We start from the raw sequence: 16,946 nt of genomic DNA on the forward strand, positions 1-16,946 counted from the left end.
AATTTATTTCAGTGTTTTAAAAATCATTGACTTACTGTGAAGCTTGTGTGGACAAAAACAGGGACTGCAGGGAGGATGAGCACACTGACCATAGCAGCATGGTGCAGGAAGCCATTCAAGGGGGGTGGGGGTGGTGTTGATGTTGAATGGAATGTAGTTGTAGTAGCGGACAATATCATTCGGGGGAATAGATACTGTTCTCTGCAACTGAGAAGGTGAGTCCCCGGTGCCAGGGTGAAGGACATCTTGGGGCTAGAGAGGAATGTAAAGGGGGAGAGGAAGGATCAGTTGTCATGATCCAAATGGGTACCAACAACAAAGGTAGGACTACATAAGTCCTAAAAAAGAGATTCTACCAAGGGAATGAGAAGCTAGGGGCTAAATTAAAAACCAGTGTTTCAAAATCACTGACTTATTGTGATGCACATGTAATGTAGACAAATCAGATGCCCAAGTGACAACCTTTGGTCACAAGCGTCCAGTTGAATTTAACTATAGAATCCAAACTCCCAATTTGCCATTGTTTGGCCTAAACAAGCTCATTTGATGGGATTAAAAAGAGAGAAAGACCAAGTTTAATTTTAAAGCTTTATCATGTTCTTGCAAGCTGCACAACAATTTATTACAGCAAATAAATTCAAAGTAAAATCAGCTGTAACAAATGGGTCAAAAAAACTGATGGAATGTTTTTTTAAAGTCTTCCTGAGGTTAATAAGCATCTCCTAAGAATTAGGCCCTGATACATAATGCAAGTGAAATGGGTTCTCAATTTCAGGTTGCTGTACAGCACACAGGAACCTCTGAATTACTGCTAAATAAAGACAGGGTTCCAGCACAAACTAGGTTTTCTAGTCAGTTCAGTAACACTATGCACCTATTACTAATTATAGAGTTGAGTGTTCTTTTAGGAAAAGAGCTGCTTTGTGTTCAGTCACGCATACAGATAAACACACTCCAATGTTAGTTATCTCCAGTTTAAATCAGGGATGTTGTCTCCCTCCACCTCCCAGTATTGTCTGGCAGTGTGGAGGAGTAGATTAGACATCAGGCTGGTTCAAAGCTAGCCCAGCCTTACGGAATGAAGGCCTATGTTGGCTAAAAGGATCCCACATGATATACATTTGGCAAATCTAATCCTGATGAGCGTGGGATGTGTTCAAAAGGATACCCAATTTATCAAGAAACTGGCAATCTCATTCAGAGATGGTCAGTATGGGGAATGAAAATGACTTACTTCTCGAGTAGGTAGTGTTTCTGAGATATAGGCATGTCATTGGGACAGGGAAGAACTTTTCTCTACATCAAGTGTTCCTATTCTTGACCTGGGTCTGCTTGAGGCAGGCGCCAAGTACCCAAAATGGCAATTGCTACATTCCCCATTCATCTCCTTGATCAGCATAGATACCTGACTCAAAACAAACCTTTAAGGAGTGTTGAAGCACATTCTTGGTCCTGTCCCCGCATAAGAACTCCTGGGAGCCTGGACTCATTTGTGGCTGTGCTAGAGTGCCTGATTACTGATGTTTATGCCACTCTCCTGTGTGATGGGTTGGGGCTGAGCGAGGAAATAGGCTGGTAGTTAAGGAATGTGTGTGGAACCACAGCATAATAATGCCCCATGCTGTAGCTGTGGTTGTTTATGGCCAAGATCACCAGAGAAACAGCAACAACATATCAAAGGGGTTAGGCATTAGATTAGATTGTTATGTACCATGAGTCCTCATGCTATGGAATAGGTCAGTAACTTGGTACTGTGCACACAGCTCTGCAATACCATAACCAGCCAGCATTTTACAAGCAGGTTTGTCCAGGACCAGGGGGCCCTACCTGCAATGCCTCCACGCACATTTCTACTCAGAGGTTAGGTGGCACAAACAATTCGTTGCAGCACTTCAATTTACTAATCAGCTTCTAGTTATTAAACAGAATTTCTCCAAGAACAGAATTACCTGGAAAAACTCAGCGGGTCTGGCAGCATCGGCGGAGAAGAAAAGAGTTGACGTTTCGAGTCCTCATGACCCTTCGACAGGTCATGAGGACTCGAAACGTCAACTCTTTTCTTCTCCGCCGATGCTGCCAGACCCGCTGAGTTTTTCCAGGTAATTCTGTTTTTGTTTTGGATTTCCAGCATCCGCAGTTTTTTTGTTTTTATTTTAGATTTTCTCCAAGTCCTGATTTATGTGGAGCAGGATCCAGCCCAAAGACTTGCTAACATTTTTCAACAAGTGCTTCTTTCACCATCCATAGTTTTATACATTGAATAAAAGATACATACAGAGCAAATAACATTTCTTCAAGGCATTGTTCCGAGCAACCCAACAGTGCAGACTGGTCACTTGATCCAATATAAAGTTCATCATCTTCAACAGCATCAAAAATTAAACCTCCCACCCAGCACATGGGTAGGCCCACATTATACTAACAATATATAATTCACTAAAAGTTCATGGATGTTTTACTCATCGTAAACAGATAATTCAATTCAAATTCTCATTTGTTGATTAACTCAACGCGCACTTTCCATCTCAATACAGTTTATGTTAATGCCATTGTGTGAAAGAAGCTGGGTCGAAAGTTTTATTCTAACTGGTAGGGCTGGGTGGTGCATTCAGTTGCCAACTCTCCAGAATTATCCAGGAATTAAAGATTAAACTCCTGAAAGCTGCAAAAATCACTACCATTGATTACTTATAAAAATTATTGGTGATGGTGAAAAGTACCCCTCCAATGGGGTACTTATTTTTTTTATTCTTCATGGGATGTGAGCGTCGCTGGCAAGGCCAGCATTTGTTGCCCACCCCGAATTGCCCTTGAACTGAATGCCTGGCTAGGCCATTTTAGAGGTTAAGAGCAGTTAAGAGTCAACCACATTGTTGTAAGTGTGGGTCTGGAGTCACCTGTAGACCAGACTGGGTAAGGAGGTAGATTTCCTTCCCTAAAGAACATTAGTGAACCAAATGGGTTTTTAATAGTTGCCATGATTATTGAAACTAGCTTTATAATTCCAGATTTTGTTCACTGAATTTAAATTCCATCAACTGCCATGGTGGGATCTGAACTCATGTCCCCAGAGCATTAGCCTGGGCCTTGAGTCCAGTGACATTACCACCAAGCCACTATCTCCACCGTTCCCATTCTATTGACTGTGGGGAAGGGGTGTACGGTGAAGATAGGCCTACAAGGCAAACAATGGGTGGAGCTTGGGGACAAAGCAGCTAGAGGCAGGAAATCATGTGAGGAAATCTCCAAGAATAAATCCAACCAGAATTGGCAACTCTAGTAGGTCAGTGTATCCATTGGATAAGCAAAGGATTCTAGAACTGAAACGAGGAGAAATTTCTTCACTCAAAAGGCTGTGAATCTTTGGAATTCTCTACCCTAGAGGGTTGTGGATGCTCCACCATTGAATACATTTAAGGCTGGGATAGATAAATTTTTGGTCTCAGGGAATTAAAGGATATGGGGAGTGGGTGGGAAAGTGGAGTTAAAACCCAGGATTAGCCTTGATTGTATTGAATGGTGGAGCAAGTTCGATGAGCCATGTGGTCTACTCCTGCTCTTATTTCTTATGTTCTTATGAGTGGCAGTGCTGGGCATTTCCCATTGACCTTTGAAGCCGGGCTATATGTTATGAAGGCTTAGGTTTGAAAGTCACACGTCTTTCATTGCTAAATATAAAATTGTCCTAAACTGGTCTGAGAAACCGCAGTTTTCCTCACATCTCTCAAAGCACTGCATTGGTTCTGTAAGAGCTGTATTTTGATAATACCTCTCACTTCCCACTTTGGTATCCATTAAAAGAAAACCAGTTTAAACATGGTCTAGAATATCTGTCCCACATAATAACAATGAGGGCAAACACTGGATCTTAGGAGCAATTTTGGGTTTGAAGTCAAACTGGATCATCTGGTTTGCCAAGGGCTGATCATATTCTTCCTAGAGTCACAAGATGCTCATTGTCAAAAAGAAAGTAAAACCCCAACAAGTCAACTCTGCCTAACTCAATTCAGTCCCACATTATTACACTTCCCAAAGCACTTCATTGGCTTTATGATACTCTGGAGTGTCCTGAGGTTGTGAAAGGTGCTAATAAAATGCAGGTCTTTCATTTTCTCCCCCAAAAGTCTTCACCCCAAGTAAAAAGAAGCCAACCTGAACAGGTTTTACAACTGTTGTTACAATGGTCCAAACAGCTGCCTGTGTTACAAGCTGGACACTTTTGCAGTTGAGCTGAAAGTGGAAACGGGGGTCGGATTGAGAGCTGTTGAAACATAAGCCAGTTACGCAGAGAAACGTGGAGAAAACGAGAGGTCATTAGTTAGCTAACTCTGCAATATTACTTCAGAATTAACCAATTGGAAATTCAACAGCTAGCTAACCTGATAAACAAAGCATGCAGGTTCAAAGAAATAGTTCTGTTCAAACTTGGTATGTTTTCTTAATTTCATTTCAAAGTAAAGCAGAGCACTCATTCAATACAAACAAAGACTTAAGTAGAAATGCCCTAGCTGGAATTGGTTGTACAACTTGTTGGAGAGTCTTCTTGGTACAACTTACACTCCATGATGATTAATATCAAAAGCATTAAAATTTCAACCAGAACCATAACTTTCAACCACCCAAGTTACAATTGCAGAGCTTTTAGGAACAGGAAATTAGGTCAGACAATCTTATCTTGTCAGAACAGGGACAGGAAGAGGTCATTCAGCTGCAAGGACTCATTCAGCCACTTAATTAGATCTTGGCTGGTCTATCTTCACTCTATCTACTCACCTTGATTACCCATCTCTTAATACCCTCAACAAGAGTCTATCAACCTCAATTTGGAAAATTTTTTAATTGACCCCAAGTAACAGTTTTTTGGGAAAGAGGGTTCCTGATTTCCAATATTTTGTGCCCTGGCAACAATCCCAACAGCCTAGCTGTAATATTAGGTTATCCCCCTGGTTCTGTATTCTACTACCAGAGCAGTGGTTTCTTCCCATCTACCTCCTCAAATTCATTAATCATAAGCACCTCAATTAGATCACCTCTTAGTTATTCAGGGTGCTTGTGCTGACTCTGAAAACTTTATCTGGTTAGTCCTTCCCAAGCAAACAGCCAATTTCCATGTTGTAACTTCTAGAAATTTCTATATGTGAAGCCACATTTGGCATGTGGTGTGTCGTTTTGGTCATCCTGTTTTCACAAGGATAAACTGACTCTCACTGAAGACAATTCAGGAAATAGGACCAATTTAGGAACAGAAGTGACTGAGATTAAAAAAAAGATGCCAAGTGGCCATGGTTTAGGTCTTTAAATTCCTGGATGGTGTGAATTATGTGAAAGTAAACAGCTCATCGAACCCAAAGGTGTGAGTGCAGGATTAGACAACAAAGATACAGAACTAGAAAAGGTTCAATCAAGGCCAGGGGCATGAAGTATGTTTTCTTCCATCCCAAAATAGATGATATCTGAAATAGGCTCTAAACAAAAGCAGTTATCCCCTGATGCATTTAAAAATGATGTATAAACATGTGTTTAATAATGGGATTGATGGTTATTAGGGAAAGAATAAGTCTCAATAAACCTGCAGATTAACACAAACAGTCTCGGTTCTGGTGAGACTATGATTTGAGAGATATAACAGTTATAAGAGTAATATTAGAATGATCTCCTGTCAATTTCCTTCAATTACTTTTTGGATCAGCTATTTCAAGTTTATTCTTTTTGAATATTTACTTGTAGCTATTCACTAACCTCTGGAAGTTAAATACCCCAGAGGGAGAGTTCAAAATAGTGACAAATTATACATGATCCATTGGAGGGAACAGGATCAACAGTCTCCTTTATGTCCTTATATGCACTCAAAACCATTTCCAAAAAGGAGTTAAGTCTCTGGGGTGGGTGGACAAAATGGGTGGAGACCAGGAACACTGCGAGATAAAACCCCTTTGTATTGCAAGAAAAGAAACTCTTATGAAAATATGTTCTTCTCTCATCAGCTCCAGGATAAATGCTGTCACCTAAGCCTCCTAACAAACAGCTCAAGGTCTGAACTCAAGTTTTGCCTGAAGGCTTCACTGAGTCAGCATAGCTTTGATTGAAATGCAGTACTTGGACAAACCACCTTTGCCAATTGTTCTCAGGATGTAGCTGACACTTGCAAGGTTGACCTTTACTGCTCACTGCTGGGTGTCCTGAAAAGGTGGGGATGGGCTTTCCTGCTGAACTGCCACAGTGTGTAATTCTTTGTAACAGCTGATACAATGGAGTGGCTTACGAGGTCATTTTTGAGGAACGTAGACTCAACCACATTGTTGAGAGCCTGGAGTCACATGCAAGCCAGACCGGGTAAGGAGAGCAGATTTCCTTCCCAAAGAACATTAGTGAACCAGTTGTGTTTTTATGACAATCCAACTACTTCATGGTCACTTTTACTTTTTTAAAAAAATATAAACTGAATTCAGCTTCTCAAACTACTACAGGGGGATTGGAACTTGCTCTCCAGATTGTGAGTCCAGCAACATAGCCACTACGCTCCTTCACCAGGAAACTTCCTCAGTTCCTGACTCAGGTTCATTTTAGGGAGAAATGGGTTGGTGAAGGAGCAGAGATGGAGGGAAGGATAGATTTCCATCATAGCCACAGGCCTTTCTGCTACAGACTGGGCCTCATCACAAATCAGAGCTCAGGCACAATGGAAATCTGCACCATCTATTGTCTTCACATTCCTGAATAGAGATTAGCCAGACAACATGGAATAAAAATGGGAGGAGGGGGGGGTGGGAGGGGAGGACAGAAGGAAATGTGAATCGTAAGCACATCTCATTATGTTTCGATTTGGCGAAACAATTAAGTTGCCCCAAATCGTAGCCTCCATTCCCTATGGACCTATACAGCCATCTGGAATGTATTTGACACTATGAAGTCACACATTTAACATGCAGGATTGAGATCACACAATATCATTCAGAACTGCATTAGCTATGGATTGTGCATGGGAGGTACGATTACAACATCCAGCTCCAATTTAATCTGGTCAGAAACGTGTCCATTGACTGCCGTTAGTGACCTAGTTGCTCCTGCAAAGCCTGGATGGTGTTCCTCATTTGGTCCTCTGTTCCTTGCAACATTTTCACCTCAATGGTATGGAATACATAGAGAATAACGGCGAGCAGTGCCACAGCAAAGGCCACCATCCCCAGAATATAGAAGGACACCTTGGGGAACGAGTTTTCTGCCATAGTGGTGACAAGTGGTATGATCGCTATGACAACCTCCAGGAGCATCAGGATGAACCCCAGGATCGCCATCCTGCCAGAGGAGTAGCGCACCTTCTCTGCTCCATGAATGCCGACTTTCAGCTCTGCCCGAGCCTCGTTTAGAATGTCTACAAGCTGTGGGTCAATCTCTGCAACAAGATCAGACAGTTAGTACAGGGTCAACAGGGATAAAGAGGTTCAATGAAAAGAAAGAAGCATTAACCACAGATCATAGAATTGTTGAAGCACAAGAGGTGGGTATTCAGCCTGTTGTGTCTGTGCTGGCTCTTTGTAGGAGCAAGTTACTTAGTGCCACTCCCCCGCCTTCCCCCCCTTAGCCCTGAACGTTCTTTCTTTTCAGATAACAATCTAATTCCCTCTTGAACGCATCAACTGAACCTGCCTCTGCCACACTCTCAGGCATTGCATTCAGATCCTAACCACTTGTTGCATGACAATGTTTTTCCTTATTTTTGCTTCTTTTTCCAATTACATTAAATCTGTGCTCTCTTGTTCTCTACCCTTCTACCAATGGGAATAGATTTTCCCTAATTACTCTATCCAGACTGCTCATGATTTTGAATACTCTATTAAATCTTCTCTCAACCTTCTCTTTTCCAAGGAAAACAGTCCCAACTTCTCCAATCTATGTAACTGAAGTTCCTCATCCCCGGAACCATTCTCATGATTTTTTTTCTGTACTGTCTCTAATGCTTTCACATCTTTCCTAAATTGTGGTGTTCAGAACTGGATACAATACTTTGTTGTGGTTGAAACAGTGTTCTATACAAGTTTAACATAACTTTCTTGCTTTGTACTCTGTGCCCCTGTTAATAAAGCCTAGGATACTGCACGCTTTATTAACTGTTCTCGCAATGTGTCCTGCCACCTTCAATGATTTATGCACAAATACACCTAGGTCCCGCTGCTCCTGCACCCCCTTTAAAATTGTGCCCGTTATCTTACATTGTCTCTTTGCATTCTTTCTATAAAAATAAATCACTTCACACCTCTCTATTAAATTTCATCTTCCACCAATCTGTTGATGTCCTTTTGAAGTTCTATACTATCCTCCTCAGATTTTACAATGCGTCCAAGTTTCATATCATCCTCAAATTTTGAAATTGTGCCCTGTACACAAAGGTCTAGGTCATTAATATATATCAGGGAGAGCAGGGGTCCTAACACCAACCCAGGGAACTCCACCACAAACCTCCTCCAGTCTGAAAAACATCTATTAATCACTACTCTCAGTTTTCTGTCACTCAGCCAATTTCATATCCATGTTGTTACTGTCCCTTTTATTCCATGAGCTATAACTTTGCCTGCAAGTCTGTTGTGGGGCACTTTATGTTAAATGTACGCCACTTTAACAGCATTCCCTTAATCAACCTTTTCTGTTACCTCATCAAAAAACTCCAGCAAGTTAGTCAAACCACAATTTGTCCTTTAGAAATACATGCTGACTTTCCTTAATTAACCAGCATTTGCCCAAATGACTATTTATTTTGTCTCGAATTATTGTTTCTAGAAGCTTTCCCAGCACCAAAGTTAAACTGACTGGCCTATTGTTGCTCGGCTTATCTTCATGCCCTTTTCTAAACAAGGGTGTAACATTTACAATTCTCTAGTCCTCTGGCACTACCCCCGAGTCTAAGGAAGGCTGGAAAATTATGGTCAGTGCAATTTCAACTCTCGCTTCCCTCAGTATCCTTGGATGCATCCTATCTGATCCTGGTGCCTAAAGTATAGACAGCCTATCCAACACCTCCTTATCAATTTTAAACTTTTCAAGTGTCTGAATTACCTCCTCTTTCACCATTACCTGGGCAGAATTGTGTTCCTTTGTAAAGACAGATGCAAAGTATTCATTTAATAGCTCAGCCAAGCCTTCTGCCTCCATGTGTAAAGTTCCTTTATGGCCCCTAATTGGTCCCACTCTTCCTTTTACCACCCTTTTACTATTTATATGCCTATAGAAGATTCTTGGACTTCCTTCTATATGAGCTGCCAGTCTCTTTTCATACTCTCTTTTGCTTCTCTTCTCTCTTTACTTCCCCTCTGGACCTTTTGTATTCAGCTTGGTTCTCAGTTGTATTGTCCTCCTGACATCTGTCATAAGCACACTTACTTTTTCATCTTAATCTCCAAGGAGCTCTGGATTTGTTGGCCCTACCTTTGACTGTGCCCGAACTCTCTTTTCTAAAGGCAGCCCATTGTTCTGATACTGTTTTTCCTGCCAACCTTTGATTCCAATTGATCTGGACCAGATCCATTCTCAACCCATTGAAGTTGGCTTACCCCTAGTTAATTATTTTTACTTTGGATTGTTCTTTGTCCTTTTCCATAATCCTTACTTAATCCTTATAATACAATGATCACTGACACATGATCCACTTACCCCACCTCATTCCCGAGAGCCAGGTCTAGCAGTGCCTCCTTTCTCGTTGGACTGGAAACATACTGCTGCAGAAAATTTTCCAGGACACACTCTAGGAACCTTGCCCTCCTCTGCTCTTTACACTACTACTATCCCAGTCTTTCAAACATTTGGATAATTAATAAGAACAGAAAATCTGAAAAAACTCAGCAGGTCTAGCAGCATCTGTGGAGAGAGAAACAGAATTAACATTTCAAGCCCGCATGACTCTTCTACAGAGCTGGATATTTAAGTCTCCCATTATAACTACTCTATAATTCTTGCATCTTTGTCATTTCCTTGCAATTTTTTCACCTACATCTTTCCCACTGGTTGGGGGCCTACAGAGTACACCGAGCAACTTTTTTTTTCCTTAGCTCTAGACAAATAGATTCTGCCCTTGACATTCTGGGACATCCTCTCTCTTCAGCACTGCTATGTTATCCTTATCCATTGTGTTACCCCTCCACCGTCCCTATTTTCCCTGAATACCTTGTATCCAGGAACATTTAATACCTAGGCCTGCCCTTGATGAAATGGCTGGTGATTAGTAGAGGATGATAACCACATCTTGCATTTGTATAGAAGCAAAATACTCTGGATGCTGGAGATCTGAAATACTCTGAAATTGCATTTATATTGTGTATTTACTGCTGAAGAACATCCTAAAGCCCTTCTTGAGATGTAATCCAAGGAAGCCATCAAACCATAAGCTTGGTTAAGGATCGAGATTTAAGAAAGCTGTCAAAAGGTGAGGGAAGTGCCTAGAGAAAGAAATGCCCTATCCAATTTACATGCACAAATTGGAAAAAGAACTTTCAACATAGGAAATAGCTGTGAAATTAGTTTATTCCAACTTAAGATAAATTTCTAGTGGCCATGATCACAAGGAAATACGAAACATATCAGCTGAAGATTAAGAATCCCTACTTATTAAGGAATTTAGCTTCCTTCATTTATATATCTTCTTCATGCACGAACAGCACACCAATGTGTTATTAATTTGAGAAGCACTTGCATTGAAACTGTAACACTCTGCTTAAAGACCTTGGCCTGGAGCAATGTTCCCTCTAATTACCCTATGCTGCATAGAGCTCATTTGTTGCACTGCAAGGTCCCTTTAAGACTGACACTCAGCCAGATGTGCATGTCTCAGGGGGACCGCTTCTTGTGCGGTTTGTTTTTTCCCTGTCCAGTAAGTTCTGGACTGCTGCATGACTGCACAGCTTAGAGGAAATGGTGACCTGCAGCTTCTTTTCAGTTGTGCTCGTTTCTTCAGTGCAATTCATCAAAATGGGTCTAATCAGCACAAAAGGTTGTGTAATTTTAAGCAGATATTACATTTACAACAAATTAAGTTTGCATGATCTTTGGCGCCAGTCTAAACTCATCGTGCCAGAAACCTACGTCCACAAAATTGGTCCTTTTCCCTGGCTGAATTAATCACCACTGCGAGTTTCTGCAAATTGCGTTTGGTTTTGGGCCTAGTTCAAGGAGACTCCAAAAATGATGTTGGTTCTTTTAGGCACAAGCAACTTAATAGGCTTGAGTTAAAAGCTTTAGAACATAATTTTTTGTTTAATTTAATAAGAAACTGACTACTGTACCTCAATAAAATTAGGAAATAGTTTTATATATATTTTTAACAGTGATCTTCAGTAGTTTATAATCAGGTTACTCACAAGCGATTGAATGCTCACATTTTATGATAAATCCACTTTCAGCTAAACTAATTAAACCGCAAAGACCACCATTTAAAAGTATCAAGGCATAGGTTTTAAAGCAATTTTAACAAAGGTTGAGAAATGCTGTTCAATTGCGCTGGTTTATGACAGATTTGTGTTTGATAACATGCAAATAAGTTTGAGAGAAAAAATAAATCTTCTTAAAACAAGAGCAATTTGTACCCAGGCGGGAGGCTATCCCACTGTAATGTGCTATATATACATCTTGACAGTAAATTTGTATAAGTTACTCCATGTGGTGCCCTTCGGTATATCAATAACTGGAGTGAGATTGAGGGATGCCTAGCTAGCAGCAAAATTTAAACCTGCTCAAGAACTTCCTCCCTTGGAGTAGCAGTGTAAACTGGCACTGACCATCCATCTGGCAATCTCTGCTCTGAAGAAGAGTCATACGGACTCGAAACGTTAATTGTTTCTCTCTCCACAGATGCTGCCAGACCTGCTGAGTTTTTCCAGCATTTTCTGCTTTTATTTTATATTATTAATCTCAGTCACTGGCTGGCCCTGGATCATAGAAACAAACTGTAGATTGCATGCAACTCAACAATTTCAATCCAAAGTGAAACCAGGATGTGATCGTACTTTAAATTGAGAAATCCAACTAGAGTATATGGAATTATTAAAATATTTGAACAGTTGAATTGCAAAGTCAAAGACTTTTACAGCATAAAAGGACGCCACTCAGCCTATCATGCTTGTGCCAGTTCTCTAAAAGAACTGCACACATATTGCCATTCCTTTACCCTTTCCACGTTATAAGCTGTTAAGAGTTTGCTTCCACTACTGTTGCCTAAACCACCCCCTTTGTAAAAAAACTTTATCTTAGCCTCTCCCTTCTTTCTCTGGCGATGTCCTCCTTTTAAAAGCCTTCTTAAAAACACAGCTTTTCACCAAATGTTCTGCCACCTCTCACCAGACAGCAACCAAGACCTTTCACAAACCTGGGGTATTGATGACAATTGATAGCTTCTGTACATCAAGTTGCTGTCTACAGGAACCGAAGCTAAGAAAACTCACTGTCCAGGGTATTGTGTGCTTTGCCTGGGTCTGTTTAAATCTATTTGTTTTTATTGTTGCCTTAACAGGGGTGTAACTGGGAGTCAGATTAATTAGGGGTTTTAGGAGTTATTATAGTGGTGATTTGTAGACTTATGTATGTGCTTGAAATCTTTTCTTTTGTTAATAAATGTTTAGTTTAGTTTTCTAAAAATCTCAAGTCATGGTAGTCTTATTACTTCCAAATTCAGGGCACGCATCTCTAAATAAAATAGAAATTGCAAAACAGTTGTGACCACATGAGCAAGTTTCCCTCGTGGATTTGATCTGCCTGGCACACATCATCAGCCATATCATAATACCTGAGGTTTGCAGGGATTGTGTTCCCGCAAACGGCAAAATCACGAACATTGAAAATTCTTTTCAATGGGAGTCAATCAGATAGGTTCCAGCAATGCGAGGGCAGCATTGGTTTGTGCAGTTACTCTATAGCAAATTGTGGTGGTGGTGGAGTGCGGGGGTTGGGGGGGGGGGGGGCGGTCTCTGTGCAATACAAGACAAATGTACAAAATTGAAAATTTTAAAAAAGGACCAATCCTCATTTAAGAAAACAATGAATCACATTAAAACTGACAGACAAAATTGGTGAACATTTCAAAATTGAACAGCACTGTTATTGTAGCTTTTGATGGAAAGATTCAGACATTTCCAGGTTAATCCTCCTTCCAGAGACTTTGACACCATCTACCCGCTAACACATGTTGAGGTCTCTACTCTGTCATGGCTGCCATCTCCTCGGGGAAAGAAAACGTGGATGAGCAAACAATTGCTCATGCGATGGGTGATGTGGTGTACAAAGTACAAAGTGCAAGTAAACAAATATGTGAACAAAGAAGTTGCGAAAGGTGGGACTTTGCTGTAGATCAAAGATACCAGAATGTGCCAAGACCGTAAAACTCTTGCTTTTAAATGCACTGCAGCCTTTGCAACTAAGTTTCTTTACTCTGTGTTGGACCAATATCCAATCTGTTAATTGAATAAGAATATAAAGGATTACATCGAATTTTACTGCACAGAAACAGACCATTTGGCCTGGTTGGTCTGTACCAGAGTTAGGCTCCAGGGGACCCTCCTCTTGCCCTATCAACATATCTTCCTATTTGTTTCTCCTGCAAGTATATATCTATCTTCCTCTTCAATAAATCAATGCTAATCACCGCTATCACTCCATGTGGTAGCAAGCTCCACATTTTAACTATTCTTTGGGTAACAAAGTTCCTTCTGAATTCCTTACTGGATTTATTAGTGACCAATTTATATCTACAGTGACTAGCTATGGACTCCAGCACAAATGGAAACCTCTCTACGCCCTGACCTCTATCAAGTCTTCCCTCTTAGAACCATAGAAAAGTTACAGACCGGAGGGCCATTCGGCCCATCTTTCCCATGCCAGTCCGAGGACACCCTGGTGCCCTTTCTAATCCCACCTTTCTGCACCCGGCCCATAGCCCCTCTAGAGAAAAGAGCCCCAGCCTGTTCAGCCTCAACACCAGCCCATTAAGATCTAAAACACAGCTGTAAGTGCAATGAAGTGAGTATGGGGCCTACATGAAACAGGAATGTGACTTACCTTCACCGTGTCTCACCTCGCTGACAGCAGTCTGGTCTTTCTGGACACTCAATGTGGCGCACACAGCTTCGTGGTCTGAGTATGGAATGTTTTTCCCAGGCGCTGTACCACTTGTAGTTGTCAGGTGCTCACACTTCACAGGGAATCCCCTCGATCCCTAAGGTTTCCCGAACACACATCACTTAATTGTTCCTACATTTCCGATTTCGAAACTCATTCCCACACCTTCAAATCCCGCCACCCCCCCAATCCCTGCCCAACTTGTTTTTGTGAAGGGCTGCTGTGTTCAGTCTCTTACCTTGTAGAGAACGTAGTCAATGCGAATTCCTGAGGGGAACGATTGTGAGTCACTGACTGAGGCAAAGCAATTCTGAGACAGCAGAGTACATCCGCCTTCGCAGCCCTGTGGGAAACACAACACAGCTGGTCTAATAGAAAATCCTTAAGATGACCAATAACCATGCCGAGTAAAACCCATTCTTCAACCCTGTTGCTCCCAGTATTTGATATCAGCAGAACTTTAAAAATAGTATGAAGAACTGTAAAAACCATCTGTTTTTTTTAAGCTTTTCTTAAATTTTTCTGCTTTAACAGCAAATCTTTGCTGAGAGCAAAGGGGCCTCAAGTAGATCAGCATCTCTTGGCTGGGAGAAAAACAAAAATGCTGGAGTCCCTCGGCTCAACCTCTGCTGGAAAGGCAAGTGTCTGCACATTGAATAAAGGGACACCATCGAGTTTGACTGTGATGCCTCCTATGGTTGAACATACACACTTTAGGCTTAAAAGTTAGATCAATGGCTGAGAAGCACCTCATGCACACAAGACTATATGTCCTCAGCAGAGGAACGAGGAAAAGGGAAAGATTGGGGACAAACTGTAAACATCAAATATCTGGCTATAAGTAAACTGGCTTGTAGGAGTTATTGAACCTGACAGGAAGGGAGGGGTTGTTACTATCAGCAAAGATACACAGTCATTAACTTGGAAGCACTTAGACTGTGTGTGCGCGTGGTTTAGCTTCTTCAGGCTGCTCATACTCAGTAACTCACTCAAGCCACAATCCAGCAGTAATTACATCACTAGTTACTACTTGAAAGAATAGCATTGAAAAAAAAGGATAAAACAATGGAACGGTTAACCAGCTTCAGTTATTTTAAAATGGTGCCTCAGTGACTGGAACCTGTAGAATGTTACAGGAATGAAACAGGATCAAAGAGGCGTCTCTTTAACTGCACGTTCCCATTATCAAGGTCTCCATTAGCCCGTGTTTATTGTAATGCCAGGGAATTCTGATACAGATGCTGCCAGACTTACTGAGCGTGAGTGGAAGAGAAAAGTTAACATTTCTGCTGGGAACCTTCATCAGAATTGATTGATTAGATAGACACAAGGACTCTGCCCAAAAATGTCAATTCCTGCATTCGCTCCACAGAAGCTGCCGGACCTGCTGAGCATTTCCAGAAGTCTCCTGTTTTGTACCAGCATCTGCAGTAATATTACTCTTTAAAATATATTACAGTATGTTGTTCCGAAGGTAGGACATGTGTTAGTTCAACAGCAGACCTTGAACATCACATGTGTGGTGCAGTTGACAATGGATGACTGGAACTTTCATCAACAAAACATTAGTCCCATTAAATAGTATTAATACTTTACATAAACATTGTGATGGGTGGCTGCCAGTGAGCTGCTGGTAGCGATCCAATTTTGGACTTCAGCTGAAGGACTTGCTCCTGCGGTTCAGATCATCATTGAAATTGGATTTAAGTACAGCTACACAATGGGTGGATATTTATCTACATATTAAAATTCATAGAAAGTTCAGACCAATTACACAGTAACTGTAGCAGTCATCCAGACCCTAGGACATCTACAGAGCAGCAGATGAAACACTCCACAATCCAAAGCATATCCTTCATCTGCTCATCAGGATGAGGGCATATTTGTAACCCTTAGCTATGAACTACATTAACAGCTCATAGGCTCTGGTCTTCTTTCCCCCCACCCCACCCCCATCACCTTTTGTTCCTATCATGGGGCAGTTGTTTAAACATTTTGTGGGCTGTTGTGACATCTATAACATCACCTGACTTCACCCCTGCCTTAGTCAAGTCCTGCTGAAACCCAAATTCATGTCTTCCTTACCTCTAGACTTGACTATTCCAAAGTGCTCCTGGCTGGTCTCCCACATTCTACCCTCCATAAACCTGAGGTCATCCAACTCTGCTGTCCTGTGTCTTAATTTGCACCAAGTCCCCTTCCCCAGCACCCCTGTGCTCCCTGATCTATGTTGGCTCCTGGTCAAGCAAAGTCTTGGCTTCAAAATTCTCAACCTTGTTTTCAAGTGTCTCCAAGGCCTTTCCTCACCTTTCTCTGTAACCTGCTCCAAGCCCACAACGCTCCGAGAATTCTGGCCTCTTAACCATCTCCGATTTTAAATGCTCCATTATTGACGGCAGTACCTTCAGTTGCCTTGGCCCTAACCTCTGCAAGTCTCTACCCTTGCTTTCCTCCTTTAAGACACCTCTTAAAACTTACTTCATTTGACCAAGCTTTTGGTCATCTGACCAATATCTCCTTATGTAGCTCAGTGCAGGAAAGAGAGCAGAAATCTCTCTGAGGCACCTCCGTGGTGTCTCAGGGAGATTAGTTTAAGCTCTGGAGAATTTAATAAAGGAAAAAAAAATTTTTTAAGGACACGCCCCCTCATGTGAAACTGTCACATGAGCTGGGACATGTCCATTAATTTTTCAGAAGTTTTTATTTAATTAATAAAACCTTCATGAAACCTCATCCCGCCTATGGATGAGGTTTCATGAAAAACGTGAAGGCTGCCAGGGCTCTTTGCCTGCCCGCCAACCTTAAGATTGCACAGGCAGCATTCTAAACAACTTTAATTACTTTCTTAATGG

The 16,946-nt window shown here is 41.4% G+C and overlaps 1 protein-coding gene across 6 annotated transcripts in view; it reads right to left on the reverse strand.

The window, feature by feature from the left end:
• Positions 1-3,456: 3,456 nt before the first annotated feature.
• LOC121282085 (sphingomyelin phosphodiesterase 2-like) overlaps positions 3,457-16,946 on the reverse strand; it is a 55,961-nt gene continuing 42,471 nt past the window's right edge. For all 6 annotated transcript variants that reach the window (XM_041195536.1, XM_041195538.1, XM_041195534.1 and 3 more), the window contains 3 exons: positions 14,333-14,437; positions 14,035-14,191; positions 3,457-7,393 (listed from right to left, as the gene is read on the reverse strand). In XM_041195536.1, coding sequence (XP_041051470.1) covers positions 7,047-7,393; positions 14,035-14,191; positions 14,333-14,437 — 609 coding nt within the window. In that variant the 3' untranslated portion in view covers positions 3,457-7,046. The remainder of the gene's footprint in view (positions 7,394-14,034; positions 14,192-14,332; positions 14,438-16,946) is intronic.

This window comes from Carcharodon carcharias, chromosome 9 (genome assembly GCF_017639515.1).
Source record: "Carcharodon carcharias isolate sCarCar2 chromosome 9, sCarCar2.pri, whole genome shotgun sequence".
Lineage (NCBI taxonomy): Eukaryota > Metazoa > Chordata > Chondrichthyes > Lamniformes > Lamnidae > Carcharodon > Carcharodon carcharias.